This window comes from Atractosteus spatula, chromosome 5 (assembly GCF_055471065.1).
Source record: "Atractosteus spatula isolate fAtrSpa1 chromosome 5, fAtrSpa1.hap1, whole genome shotgun sequence".
In the NCBI taxonomy this organism is placed as follows: Eukaryota; Metazoa; Chordata; class Actinopteri; order Semionotiformes; family Lepisosteidae; genus Atractosteus; species Atractosteus spatula.
In genome coordinates this window covers 65,928,411-65,941,996 of record NC_142710.1, presented here as the reverse complement: position 1 = coordinate 65,941,996, position 13,586 = coordinate 65,928,411, and the positions used below count along the sequence as shown (strand labels likewise).

Genomic DNA, 13,586 nt, shown 5'->3' with positions numbered 1-13,586 from the left:
TTTTCTGATAAACGGCATAGTGAAATCAGTGTCATTATGGACAGCATCGTGTCCCACTGCAGGCGGGGACAGTGATAGGCAGCCTCAGAGAGACCTCAGAGAAAGACCCCAGAGAGACATGAGATCTGCTCACATCGTTAACTCTATTTTAGTCACCCTAAATTTTGAGCAGTCCTCAAGTGTGAATGGGGTGACCCCGGACCTAGTTCAGGCTTAGAACACGACGGCACCTCTAAAACCCTTCTTCCTTAAACCCAGCCTTTGCGCATCTTGATTTAGGAGGTGACGGCTGCTGTCTGTCTGTCACCGGGTCAGGGGGCGACCCAGACTTCAATGCAGGAGGCGGGGGAGATCCAAAGTGCAACATTAGAGATGTAATGTATGAGAGGAGTCCTGGTGTAACTCTCCTAGCTGAGGGAACTGCAGCCTGGATCAACCCACTCTCTTTCGTGAAAAACGAGCCAGGGAGCTGCTACAAGGGTTCTGATGGGGCGGTAGGAGTGCGAGAGACACATGCAGAAGGAAGTCCAGGAGGCGAGACAATGGAGAGATTAGGATCTGACGTCCCTCCCTAATTTCTATAAAAAACTACATTTTTACAGCTGAGTAGTAGCTGTAGCTGCAGTAGTCACAGCAGGAGCTGTAGCAGTAGCTGCAGTACCACTCACAAGGAATGAGCCAGGGAGCTGCTACAGGGGTGTAGATGTGGCAGCAGGAGGAGTGCGAGAGAGACGCATAGAGGGAAGTCCAGGAGGCGAGACAATGGAGAGATTAGGATCTGACCTCCCTTCCTAATTTCTATGAAAAACATTTTTACAGCTGATTAGTAGCAGAAGCTACTGCAGGGGTGCAGATGGGGCGGCAGGAGGGGTGCAAGATATGCACTGAGGGAGGTCCAGGAGGCGAGATGTGTGCACATAGGAGACCAGAAGTGGGAGAGATTAGGATCTGACCTCACTCCCGAATTCTTGCTAAAAACCCCCAGCAGTACCGTGTCCGAGGAGGTCGTCATCAGGAAGAAGGGCTTTTGCTGGGATGGGTTTTTGGTCAGGTGATCCCGGCTCATAGCCCAAGGACAGCCAGTCTTCAGGCGTCCGGCAGTCGAACTCCTCGTCATCAAACACCTGTTGGCCCAGGTGAGACAGCCCTGTAACATCTCGTTTCACACCAGGTGACTTAACACTCGGTGGAGCTACTGTACAGAAGCTGTTAACAGCTGGATGGAAAAAAAACAAACCTCAAAACAGGTGCAACAAACACAGTTGGAAAAGAAAAATTATAAGGGTGCAAACTGCATAAAAACTAAATACAAGCTGGTCGCGAGAGCAGGTTGAGGGTCAGCGCGCTCAGACTGGACTCCCCTGAGGGGGAAGAGCGGACCGCACCTCCAGGGGCAGGTAGCTGGCCACAGCCGGGAAGCTCTGCTCGGGCTCGGTCAGGTGGTCTCCAGAGCCGGGGTGCCGGGGCATCAGCTGGTTGGAGTTGATCCCCATCTCGGACAGCAGCGCGGCTATGTCCATCCGCAGGTACTCCCTCCTCCGTCTAGGACAGGGAAGACAGGGGAGGCTGTACTGCAGGGCTGTAGTCGTCCTGAACGCCGACAATACTACAGCCTCACATACAAGCACATGCCATTGTTTTAAAAGTGGAAAACTTATTCCATGCTTTCAGGAACGGCTTTCCCATAAAATTCCAGGAAATCAATACAACCAAAGAACTCAAAATCCATCCATTCATTTCCTAACTGCTTCTTCCAATTCGCAGGGGAACCAGAGCCTATCCCAGCAAGCAACACATGCAAGGCGGGGTACACCCTGGACGGGACGCCAGTCCATCGCAGGACACACAAACACACAAACACACCGGGGACAGTTTTCCCAGAAGACAGTTAACCCACCAGCATGTCTTTCAACAAAAGGACGAAACCGGAGCACCCGTAGGAAACCCGTGAGAACATGGGGAGAACATGCGATCTCCACACACACACAGCACCCCGAGTCTGTAATTTAACCCAGAGCTCCAGCACGGCCCCACCGTGTTGCCCTGGAGTCAAATTCCAAATCTCCATTCCTTAGAACAGAGAAAATGAACTTAAAATGCAAAATAATGCTCTGACCAGGAGACCTCTGGTTTTTACTCCCTTTGGTTTTTTAAATAATAAAGGAAACGCAGCTGGATCTCTGGTGCTCTACAGTAGTACCCCCCGAACAGCAGTGGCTTGGGTCAGATCTTTGCCCGGGTCTCAGCCTCACCTTTCGATCTCGATTTTGCGTGGGCACTGCCCCTGCACCACCTGGTACGGCAGCTGCACTTTGGCAGTGTAGCCGCTCGGGGAGAAATCTGACTTCTCCACCAGCTCCGTCGTGGGCCCGTGCCTCTCCGCGTCCAGCAGCTCCAGCACATCCCGGGGGCTGTGGAAGGTCGTCGCTGGAAAACGAGGAGCTGGGGATTGAAAGCTGTCCACTTGCAATGGTGTACTTTCCATCCACCCTTCTGTTTTCCAACCTCCTGGCCTCTTGCTGGAGCCTATCCCAGCAAGCGACAGGCCCCAGGCGGGGCACACCCTGGACAGGACGCCCGTCCATCGCAGGGCACACACACAGACACAGACACGCACACACTTACATCAGGGCCAGTTTTCCCAGAAGCCTCCCGCTGTCCTTCGCGTGAGCTAACCTCCCTTATGTTCCCATGAGCCCTTGCTCACACCTGCAGAGCCAGGCTCCAGCCTTCCTCACCTTTCGGAGTGTGCTGCTCGTAGCCAGACTGGTTCAGTAAGTTCTGCTGCGTCACGGGTCCCTGCAGACATGACTGCAACACACAGTAATAATAAACTTTATTTTAGATAGTTTTTTAGATATCAATATATTTTAATATAAATGTAAGGTGTTTTAATATAAATATAAGGCTAAATATAATTTTATATAGTCTTTAAAAGGAGCTTCTCAGACTGCTTTACAGTAAGGAAAAAAAATATCCACAAAACAGAGGAAGGACAAAACACCTTTAGTGTATTCTGTAATTTTATTTCTTCCCAGATTTCCCTCCTCCATACAGCAGGGGCTGAATGGCCTTCTCTCGTCTAAACTTTCCTAGGTTCTTATGTAGAAGCAAACTGGAAGCGTCAGAAAATGTGACAGAAATGTGACAGCGGGAAAAGTGGCGCCCAAGAGAAGCGACGTGTTGCGTGTTGCTCCTCGTCTGTACGTCTCTGTCTGTTTTGTGCTGTGGGCTTTTTGTATCTGGCGATTCCTTTAGTGCCTTTGTATCGGAGCACACACGCCAACAAGCATTTCACTGCACTTGCGCACATGACGGATAAACCGAGCTGAGCTGAAGTGAAGATCTGAAGCGGTAATCAGCAAGGGTGCGATACCTCGAGTATGTGCACAGACATCGCGCGGCTCTGTGGGTCGGGATGGCGCCACAGTGACACTGTGGCTCAGTGAGAGAGAGGGGACGGTTGTCTAGCCCAGCCTGCAGCGTGGTAAAACTAAAACCCGGCACGGCTCGGACCGCTCTGCACTGGGAGCCTGCTGCTCCTCTCTCCGGTTACCTTCAGGTGGGGGGCCGCCGCCTGGGAGAGCAGGTCGGAGTAGTAGCCTCTCTGCTCGATGACAGGGTACTTCCTTGCCGCGGGACGCCTCGCGCCCTGGCCATGCCTGGATCCCGGCAGCAAGCCGAGAGCCCGGGGTGAGGACGGCCCCCGGGGAGGGTGGGGGTGCAGCCCCGCCCAGCCTGGGGCACGAGCCCGCCGCACGTCTGCCTCCTCCATCTGGGGTCACACCTGCGGGGAGTCCCCAGACAAAGGCGCCGTGATACACCTCTGGCCCGAAACACGTGCTCCTTGACCACACTGGCCTGGGCACCCCAGCAATCTGAAACCAGGGGCGGTGAGTCAGCACTGCTCGCTCAATTATAGAGCCATTTAGCCAGCAGCTATAACACCCCGCACACATCACAGCTGGCAGTCCACTGCAGCTCAGCAGGTGGGTGCCTGGCCAGTACCTGGTTGCTGCTGGAAGAGGTGTTAGTGGGACCAGCAGGGGGCGCTCACCCTGCAGTCTGTGTGGGTCCTAATGCCCCAGTATAGTGACGGGGACACTACACTGTAAAAAGGTGCTGTCCTTTGGATGAGATGGAAAACCGAGGTCCTGACTCTCTGAGGCCATTAAAAATCCCAGGGTGTTTCTCGAAAACAGTAGGGGTGTTACCCCTGCGTCCTGGCCAGATTTCCCCCCTGGCCTTTACCAGTCATGGCCTCCTAATAATCCCCATCTCTGAACTGTTTTCATCACTCTGCTTTCCTCCCCACTGAGAGCTGGTGTGTGGGGAGCGGACTGGAGCATCATCCAGGTGGGGCTGCACACTGGTGGGGGTGGAGGGGATCCCCATTACCTGTAAAGCGCTTTGAGTGGAGGGTCCAGAAAGGTGCTATAGAAGTGTAAGCAATTATTGTCATTATTATTATCCACTGCACTTCTCTCTAACTGTTTTCAGAGCCTGTGTGGAAACGCTCAGATCTGTCGTCGTGAGAATCACTCCTGCCGGCCCCAGCTTTCTCCCAGGGCTCTCAGCTACACAATCGAACCCTTAATGGACCTAATAACAACGGGGTTATTTTGTGAACCGCTTGAGGTAGCAGGAGCCAGCTAACTACTGCATTTCATTCATGGAACAAAATCCCAAACGTTTGAGCAGGAAAAAAAAAATAATTTCACTATGATACACTTTCAGGAGTGGATATTCCATCCATCTGTTTTCTAATCACTTTGTCAATTGAGGGCAAGCAACACACCAGAGCCACCTTTCCCAGAAGCCAGTTAACCCACCAGCCTGTCTCTGGGCTGTGGGAGGAACCCCACAGGAACACGGGGAGAACACGCAAACTCCACACAGACAGCCCCCCAGGTCTAGGGGTGAACCCAGGACCCCGGCGCTACAACGCTGACTGCTGCATCACCCTGCCGCCCGGTCATGATAGCCTTATCATCAGCCATGGTCCTCAAGCTACAACACACACACAGGACAGCAGCCACGACACCGGCCCGTTCGCTCTCGGTATGACACAAACACCTGGAGGAGATACAGACACTAATATAAAGTCATCCTTTCGTGCGAAAAAAAATAACACTACGACAGTAGTATTCTCAGAATATAATATCAGCACCGGTGTCTGTCGGCATGAGCCGCCCCTCGCAAACTTGTCCGCGTCTTTTGTTTTGATTTCCTATCAGGCTTCAGTGCAATTAAATCAAAACTCTAGTGCGACGGTCTGTTACCGCGAGGGCTTCTCCTGCCTTTCAAGTACCGTACCTGACGTATTCGACAGTTCACCGGTACCACTAACGTCTGTGTTAATATTAAAATATATATATTTTTAAAAGGTCCCAAAAGTCCCCGTTTCCACAACTTACCCGGTGAGCGGTTTGTTCCTGAAATCTCGGTTTCCAAGCGAGAGGACGCCGCAGCCGTTGCTAGGGAAATACCATTCGACAAGCGCGGGGGGTGGCGACTAGCTCCTACGTGTACGTGCCTGCCAATTAACTCGTTAAAGCCAAAACCCCCCATAGGGGATTTTTTTTCCTTATAAAGCGACCTTTCGCCGCGGCGACGCCGTGGTGCTCACGCAGCTCCGTTGTGCTGATCAGAGGAGGTAGCGGACTCCCCCGTTTCCCAGCGTGGCACACGCTGACAGATGTGAAGGGGTGTCCCGGGACCAGCCGTCATTGAGGAAAACGGCTGCGCTCGCGCCTTCTACGTCACCTGCTTGGGCTCCTTCCAGCCCAGCTCTGTGCCGAACCCTGATCCCTTCACCAGTCACGGCCTCCTGATGATCCCCCTCTCTGAACCGGCTCCATCGCTCTGCTCTCCTCCCCACTGAGAGCTGGTGTGGGGGGGGGGCGGACTGGAGCATCGTCCAGGTGGGGCTGCGCACTGGTGGGGGTGGAGGGGATCCCCATGACCTGTACAGCGCTGTGAGTGGGGAGTGTCCAGAAAGGCGATGTGTAAGTGTAAGGATGATGAAGATGAAGATGAAGATTAATATTCAGGAGAGGACCCACTTCACCCCCCATTGAAGTTTAGGGGATACTGTAGGGACGCCAGACTGGTTTTATACGAACTTGCACTTAAGGAAGGTGACAAAGGAGAGCCTGTTTGGTATACAAATACCGAAGACCCCGAGCTGTGCGCAGGGTCGGTCGTGAGATCCGGACCCGCTCCTCGTTAAGCAGTCACACTCACACACACACACGCACACACACACTGGCGCGTCTAATTGAAGAGTCGAAACGATGTGGGCTCCCCAGGGCCAGAAACCCCTTGTGTAAGAATTCGGGAACCCCTGCGACGCAGAATCAGACGATGCAGGTGACTGGACTCTCCAGGATTGTTTGATTGATTAATTGATTGATTGATTTTAAGCAGATTTATTCATCCACGTACTTCCACTGAGGACACATTCGCACGCACAGCAGTGCGCCAGAAAGCACAGAGACCACAGCGCCCCCTCGCTGCACAATGAGTGTAACTACAGCCGCGAGTGAAGAGCTTCTCTGCCGCTTGTCCGTGAACCAATAAACCCCTTTAAAAAAAACAACAAAAAAACTGCTCAGCAATCACAGCAACACGATTAAAGTGTTTTCCTCACCCAATGCGTAGCCTGGTCACTGTTAGTTTTCGATAGATGCTGGTACCATCATGAACAGATTTACTCATGCTTAAAGTTAAACACCTAAACTAAGCAACTTGAAACGAATGAACTAACAAACGCAGCACTGGGAGGTTTTCGGCTCTGTTGTAAATTTTATTCTGAAGCAGTACAAAGCACAGAGAGGGATCCTGTCAGTCTGGGGTCCAGCTCTCAGCTCACAGTGCCTGTTCTCGCAGGCTCTTTGCTGTTCCGGGTGATTTTATGAGAAATACACACTTTCAACAAAAAGGCCGACCTTCAGAATTAAAGCACATGAAGCTGCTGCTTGAGGGAGGGGGATCAGGGGTTTGTGTTGGGGGCTAAATGCTCAGGAGACTCAGTTCTTCTGGAGCATGAAGCCATGTATGAAATGACATTAAACCCTAAGGCCCGGTCAGAGACCTGCACCTAGAATGCACTGGTGTATTGCACACAGAGCTTTACAGCATCGAGCAGCCATGGAAACAGGGTTAATAGTATGTGCCGGACACAACACCGAGCACAAACCTGAGCAGCCACCAACACAGCAGCACCAGCAGGTACGGACCCAGGGGACAGAGGCAGACTCCCTTTCCAAAGGCTGACATACATCCGTTATGACAGTTTACAAAGGCATCTCGGGGAAAGAGCATGGCGTGGTAAAGCCAGGGCGAAGCCCAGAGAATACTCCCTGGAGGGGTAACCGTGTGTTAAAAGCGTGGCAAGCTGTCCGAGGGGACACCACAGGCGTGGACTTGTGTGCAATGGCCAGAGCTGCTCAGAGGGCATTCCGAGGGTTTTGCGTGTGGTTTCTGGGAAAGGGGAATCCGGGGGCTGTGGGTCCTGCGGGGTCTACGGCAGCAGGGGGCTCTTGTGCGCCTCGCTGTCCCCGGAGATGAAGAGCCCCTGGGCGCAGGCTGGCCAGCTGCTGGGACGGGGCGCAGGCCCGCGGCGGACGGGGCGGAACAGGACCTCCTCCGGGACGCGCCCCGTCTCGGGCAGCAGGAGCCGCACCGTCTCCAGGTCCCGCCCGGGCCAGAACGCGTCGGGGTTGGCGCGCCAGCTCGGGCGCTGCGGAGAATCCCTGAGGACACACGGACACACAGGAAAACATCCCGTCAAGGACAGGCGGCCAGGCACCCAGAGGCTCTCCTGCTGGTCGCTGTGCAGAGAGCTCAGCTGGTATCGACTCCGACTTCATGCAGTCTTCTGTCTCTTTCTCACGCTGTGCAGATGTGTGTCTTTCATTTTGTGTCTCTCTACTTCCCACTATTTCCCAGATTTCTGAATCCAGTTTGGCAACCACTCTATCTTACAGGCAAACAAACGCTTGCAGTCCATGTGTGTAACTCTCACAAACACTTACACATGTGCAGTGCGTGTGTGGCGTGTGCAGTCTCATTATAATCTATAATGTGCAGTGCGTGTGTGGTGTGTGCAGGCTCATTATAATCTACAGTGTGCAGTGCGTGTGTGGCGTGTGCACTCTCATTATAATCTACAGTGTGCAGTGCGTGTGTGGCGTGTGCACTCTCATTATAATCTATAATGTGCAGTGCGTGTGTGGCGTGTGCACTCTCATTATAATCTATAATGTGCAGTGCGTGTGTGGCGTGTGCACTCTCATTATAATCTACAGTGTGCAGTGCGTGTGTGGCGTGTGCACTCTCATTATAATCTACAGTGTGCAGTGCGTGTGTGGCGTGTGCGGCGTGTGCAGTCTCAGAATGACCTGGTGATGCTGGCGTACTCCTCGAAGGTCAGCCAGCAGTCAGTCCTGCGCCCGATCCTTGCCCGGCCTGTCGACAGCTTCACCAGCTTCTTGCCCCTCTCCACGGTCTTGCGGGGCGGGTACACGGGCCTGCTGGGGGGCGGGGGGCACAGACAGACAGCTTCACCAAACGGTTCACGTTACCAGCAGCCCTCACAATCGAGCTCCTGTTCGGCTGACCTGTCTGTGCCGACTCGGGGCTGGCTCGTCCCTGCGCTGAAGGCCTTCTCCTCTTCCTCCTTCTCTCTCCGGTCACCCCAGGCGCTCTTCTGTCCCAATGTCCTTGCGGCGGGGCTCGTCCCGGGCTGTCTCAGCTTCAGGAGGGGGTCAGAGGCTCTCAGCAGCCTGTCACCGGGGTGCAGCAGAGCTGGTAAAAACGACACACAAGCACATAAACACACACACACACTGTTCAGCGGAAGTGTTAAGATTTTAGCACTCAGTTTCACAGGGGAAAGAGCTCTTTTGCTCCCTTCTGTCTGAAGAATGTTAGAGATGCAGGTGTAGACAGGAGGCCGGTGTGGTGAGAGAGAAAGGGGGTCGTTTGGTCTGACCGCTCACCCCTCTCCAGCGTGGCCTCGCTCAGCGCCAGCCCTCGCTCCTGGCACAGCTGCAGGGTGTCCATCAGCTCGCGGAGACAGGCCCGCCGGTACCGGTCCACAGCCTCCCCGCTCTGCCCGCCGGCCGTGGAGGGGAGGGCGTGCCCGTCCACAGCTGCCCTGCCCGTCTTCACCACCCAGACCCGGGCCAGAGCCTCCACATCGCTGCTACCCAGCTGCGGGGGGAGAGGCAGTGAGACACCCCACTCCTCCAGTCAGCACCCACAGTGTGTCAGTGAGGCACTCAACTCCTCCAGTCAGAAATCACTGAGCCCCCAGTGTCAGTGAGACACCCCACTCCCCCAGTCAGCACCCAGTGTGTCAGTGAGACACCCCACTCCTCCAGTCACTGAGCCCCCAGTGTCAGTGAGACACCCCACTCCTCCAGTCACTGAGCCCCCAGTGTGTCAGTGAGACACCCCACTCCTCCAGTCACTGAGCCTCCAGTGTCAGTGAGACACCCCACCTTGGCCGTGCGCCGTCTCTGCCGGTGTAGTCTGCCCAGCTCTTCCTCGTCCTCCAGGGTCAGAGGTCGCCGCTCCCGTAGGCAGGGGAGGGGCACCTGCAGGAAGGGGGATCCCCGAGAGACACTTGCAGAGGGAGCACGCTGCTGATCGGGCTCCAGGCCAGACCCCAGCTCCTGGCCGCCGGACGGCCGCGGCTCCGTGTCTGCTGGCGGGGAGAGAGCAGACAGAGAGCTGGAGAGCAGCAGCAGGAGTCCAGGGCACACAGGGCGGGCGCAGGCCTCAGCTGGGGCACAGGTCACTGGCACACGAAGGGCTGGTGTTCCAGCGCGCTGATGAAGCAGCTGGGAGGAGCTCCTCCTCCTCCTCCTCCTCGCTGTCTCAACAGAGGTCCCCAGTCTGCCGACTGTGGCCGAGACGCCCCCAAGCTCCTGACCTCCCTTGGCGCTGCGCAGCTGGCTCACACGGTCTCAGCCCTGCCTGCCTGTGTGTTCTGGGCACAAACCGTAACAGGAGCAGCACAGCGCCACCCTTTCCCACTACACAGTGAACCCTGGCGCTGAGAGCAGACTCACACCGGCAGGGTCGCTCCCACAGGCTGGAGACCCCCGTGTCCTTAGGACAGCTCACCCGGAGCAGGAGACCCCTCAGTGGCCAGTGCGTAGCCAGCGCCGGGTGCCAAACTGGCCAGCAGGGGTCAGCCACTAGACACAACGACAGAGTCAACCCTGCTCGTGCTAGGCATGACCTCCTGCAGCCCGATTTACAGTACAAATATTGGTGATAACCTGCCTGAGCAGTTCCTGTGTACTGTATTTGAAATTCCAGGCTGTCAGTGCAGATTTCCGCAGAAGGAGGCAGCCTGTCTGGAGGATCTAGCTCCTGATGCTGACGCCGGGGCTGGTAAGACCCGGACTGGCTCAAAGTGCTCTGCAGTGCGTTACCTGCGCGGCCCTGCGCTGGCCTGCTCTTCCGGGCCTCCCTCGTCTGCAGGCTCCAGCCCCGCCGGCTGCCCACCAGCTCCCTGTAGCTCACCGTGTCCGCGTCCCCGGAGCTCAGGGCCACCAGGAGGTCGTCCAGCTGGGCCTCGTCCACTGGGATCCTCTCCTGGCTCGCGGCGGGGGGGGGGCAGAGGAGAGAGCTGGGGTTACTGATGCCTGCGCTCTCGGGGGGAGGACAGCTGAAGCTCAGGAACAGCTGGCGAGATCCCGGGATCGATGCCAGCAGCCGAAGGGACACTCTTGCACCCCTGTGTTCCTGAACACACACAGGCCTCCGGTCCCCACTCCTCCAGTCCCCAGCACCTGTCCCACGGTGCTGCCCCCCCCAGTGTGTATGTCAGTGCGTGTAGGTCTGTCAGTGTGTGTATTAGAGTGTGTGTCTGTGTGTGTCAGTGCGTGTAGGTCTGTCAGTGTGTGTAGGTGTGCCAGTGTGTGTCAGTGCTCGCAGCACTGCTGTGTTAGTGAGGCACCCCACTGCACTGCGACCCGACCTGCTCAAAGACGGTTCTGAAGTCGCCCCGCGAGACCCGGCCGGTCCGGCGCCGGTCCAGACGCAGGAAGAGCTCCGTCAGTCTCAGCCTGTGAGCGTGTAGGTACCGCTGCAGGGCTGAGACCGCCTGAGGTGACGGCCTCCTGATGGCTGGGGGGGGCGCCGCGTGCTTCCGGGGGGGCTTCTTCGGTCGGGGGGGCCCCACCTGCAGGAGGAGACCGGGGGTGAGAGGGCATGGCAGACAGCTGGGGCACCCCCGGCAGTATTCCTGATCACCCAGGACGCACTCCTGTCAGGAGGTAAAGAGCGCAGTATTCCCGATCGGAATTCAGGAGGTAAAGAGTGGCAGTATTCACTATTGGAATTCAGGAGGTAAAGAGTGCAGTATTCCTGATCGGAATTCAGGAGGTAAGGAGCAGCAGTATCGTCAGTATTCCCTACCCCTGGTTTCACAGGAGGATTCCGGGCGTCTCCCTGCTCGCTCCTGGGCTGGGCCTCCCCTCTCTCCGCCACAGACGCCTCCAGCTCGGAGACCACGGGTTTGCTCCGGACCCACTTCCGCACGTCTCCCAGGCTGTCCAGCTGCCTGCGGAATTCCTTCCTCTGCGCCATCCAGCCCTGGAGCTCCCTCATGGCCTCGTCCCGCTGTCCAGCTCGGGGCGCCGGCGGCCCGCTCTCCGGCTCCTGTGGGGCCGGGTCGGCTCCGGTGAGGGGGGCTGCGGGGTCCCGCCTGGGCCGGCTCTGGCCCACACCCGGGCCTGGGGGCGCGGGGTCAGAGGTCAGCTGAAGGTCACGGTCAGCCGTGGGCATCGGCGGCGCGATGATGACCCTCTCCCGGCTCTTTGGGGGGCCGAACGTTCTGGCCGCCACTTTAAAAAAGTAGGTCTGGAAAAGGTCTCTCTGTCTGACCCGCCGTAACTGTTCCTCAGGAGTTGCTTCTGCCATGATTTCCGTTTTCACATTCACACACAGTGCATGTATATGTCCCTCGGGACCCTACATATGAGCGATTCCAACACTACAACCCTAGAGAACCATAGCTGGTTATGTGGACTGGACTGAAACGGCAATGCGCGTCTGGTTTGCCCTAGACCGTGTTTTAAGAAGGCATGTTTATGAATCCGTCTCTAGACGAAACAGAGATCGGCCACATGCGAGGGACACCCGCCGGCGGGGCTCTGTTGCGCTTCCCTGGTTCCTATGGCAACCCTGTGTGGCGTCGCCCGGAAGCAGGGGCAGGAAGGGCTCTGATTGGCCGCCGGCCCGTGGGTGACACGCCCAGACTGGAGAGGGAGAATCTCGAACCGAGTTTTCGGGAGCTCGGATTCTTTCTTTTAATTATTTTCCATTTAAAAAATATATATATATATAATCCAATTCGATTTAGTTTTGGAGACTTTTATCTTGAAAGACTCAGACGCTTCTCTGACAGCCGCACGATGCTCGCTGAATGTTAGTGGAGCTGTGGAGAAGTATTCTTACAGCACTTAATAATGGTCAAACCACAGGTCCTTGACTTTGACCCATTTTGCTTTCTATTCCTATATAATTGAACACCTAAGGCGGTTTGTTTTTGTGTCATTTTCTGTTTTCGGTAGCTGGCTGCATTATTAGGGGAATAAATGTTTTTGTTTTCAGGAAATGAAACCTAAAGTCTCAAACACCCGTGACCCCCTCACCAGAGCGATGTGACAGGGTTGCAGCAGTGTGGAACAAGCTGCCCCGCCATGTTGTGTCGACGATATTAGCCTCTTTAAAAAAAAACAGTGGGATTAATTAGCTGCTGACTACAGAAACTGGCTAGAGCGGCAAATGACTACTTCGCGTCTTGTTCCTGCTGGTCCAGTACTCGCTTGTTGACTTGTTTCTGTTTTTAACGGTTAATTTGTACGGGTAGTTTCTCTCATTTTCACAACCGCAGGCCAGGGGAGACCCTGCTGTCTCCCGCTGTATTCTGCACACCGCTGTTAAAACCCGAGCACAAGCTCTTTCCTCCCGACAGAAGACCCCTCTCCCGGTTGGCTGTATTTCGGAGTTTTACCACGAGAGGGCGCTAAGTCCCAGAGGTCTTTGCGGTCTGGCCTGGCCTGTGTTTTGACCAGCTGCCAGTGACTTTGTATTTTATCATGACAAGAATGCCAATGACCAGCCGAGCCTAATATTGCTCTGGCTCGAATGCCTCACCAGGCACCACAAGCGACAATGAGAGAGAGAAATGACAATATTTCCACAAGACACCCGAGCAATGTGATAAATCGCCTTTCCCAATTGGCTCTTGAATTAGTCGGCCCGCTGACGTCCGTATGGAAGCAATTGGTAAAGAGGCCTGGAGAAATCACTCCACACCAGCAGGGCCACTGGGGGCCACCACAGAAATACTCCGAAAGAACACTGTCTCTCAGCTGGTCCGGACTTCCTCTGGAGGACTCCCAGGCAGGCAGGATGTATCTGTCCATGAGTAAGGTTGGTAAAGCTCAGTGGAACCATGGTAAATCGCTGCCCAGAGCCGGCAGCTGTCGAAAAACTGGTGCTGGTGTGTGTATGTTGCAGCTGTGTGATGCGCTAGTGTGTGTTGCAGCTGTGTGGCG

The 13,586-nt window shown here is 55.4% G+C and overlaps 2 protein-coding genes across 2 annotated transcripts in view; both read right to left on the bottom strand.

Moving 5' to 3' along the window:
• The window catches only part of dnah1 (dynein, axonemal, heavy chain 1), a 60,273-nt gene extending 56,498 nt beyond the window's left edge, over positions 1 to 3,775 (bottom strand). Inside the window, exons 1-5 of the mRNA XM_088915541.1 lie at positions 3,557 to 3,775; positions 2,739 to 2,811; positions 2,253 to 2,427; positions 1,386 to 1,542; positions 992 to 1,124 (exon numbers count right to left, since the gene is read on the bottom strand). Of these exons, the coding sequence (XP_088771667.1) occupies positions 992 to 1,124; positions 1,386 to 1,542; positions 2,253 to 2,427; positions 2,739 to 2,811; positions 3,557 to 3,775 (757 nt within the window). The remainder of the gene's footprint in view (positions 1 to 991; positions 1,125 to 1,385; positions 1,543 to 2,252; positions 2,428 to 2,738; positions 2,812 to 3,556) is intronic.
• A 3,018-nt stretch (positions 3,776 to 6,793) lies between these two features.
• Positions 6,794 to 12,525, bottom strand: efcab12 (EF-hand calcium binding domain 12). The gene is made up of 10 exons (XM_088915820.1): positions 12,502 to 12,525; positions 12,150 to 12,281; positions 11,440 to 11,994; positions 10,995 to 11,203; positions 10,452 to 10,609; positions 9,510 to 9,715; positions 9,006 to 9,219; positions 8,625 to 8,811; positions 8,406 to 8,537; positions 6,794 to 7,757 (listed from the first exon to the last, which is right to left on the bottom strand). Exons 1-10 carry the CDS (start codon positions 12,523 to 12,525, stop codon positions 7,526 to 7,528), a joined length of 2,049 nt encoding a protein of 682 aa, XP_088771946.1. The 3' UTR covers positions 6,794 to 7,525.
• Positions 12,526 to 13,586: the final 1,061 nt, after the last annotated feature.

Bases quoted from the DNA above. Each gene is read 5' to 3' on its own strand.
- efcab12 (XM_088915820.1), bottom strand. From the start codon at position 12,525: ATGGGTCAAAGTCAAGGACCTGTG. The intron at 9,716-10,451 runs GTAACGCACTGC...TCTCCCCGCCAG, and splicing joins GCCAGCGCAGGGCCGCGCAG to CAGACACGGAGCCGCGGCCG. The intron at 9,220-9,509 runs GTGGGGTGTCTC...CTCCCCCCGCAG, and splicing joins AGAGACGGCGCACGGCCAAG to CTGGGTAGCAGCGATGTGGA.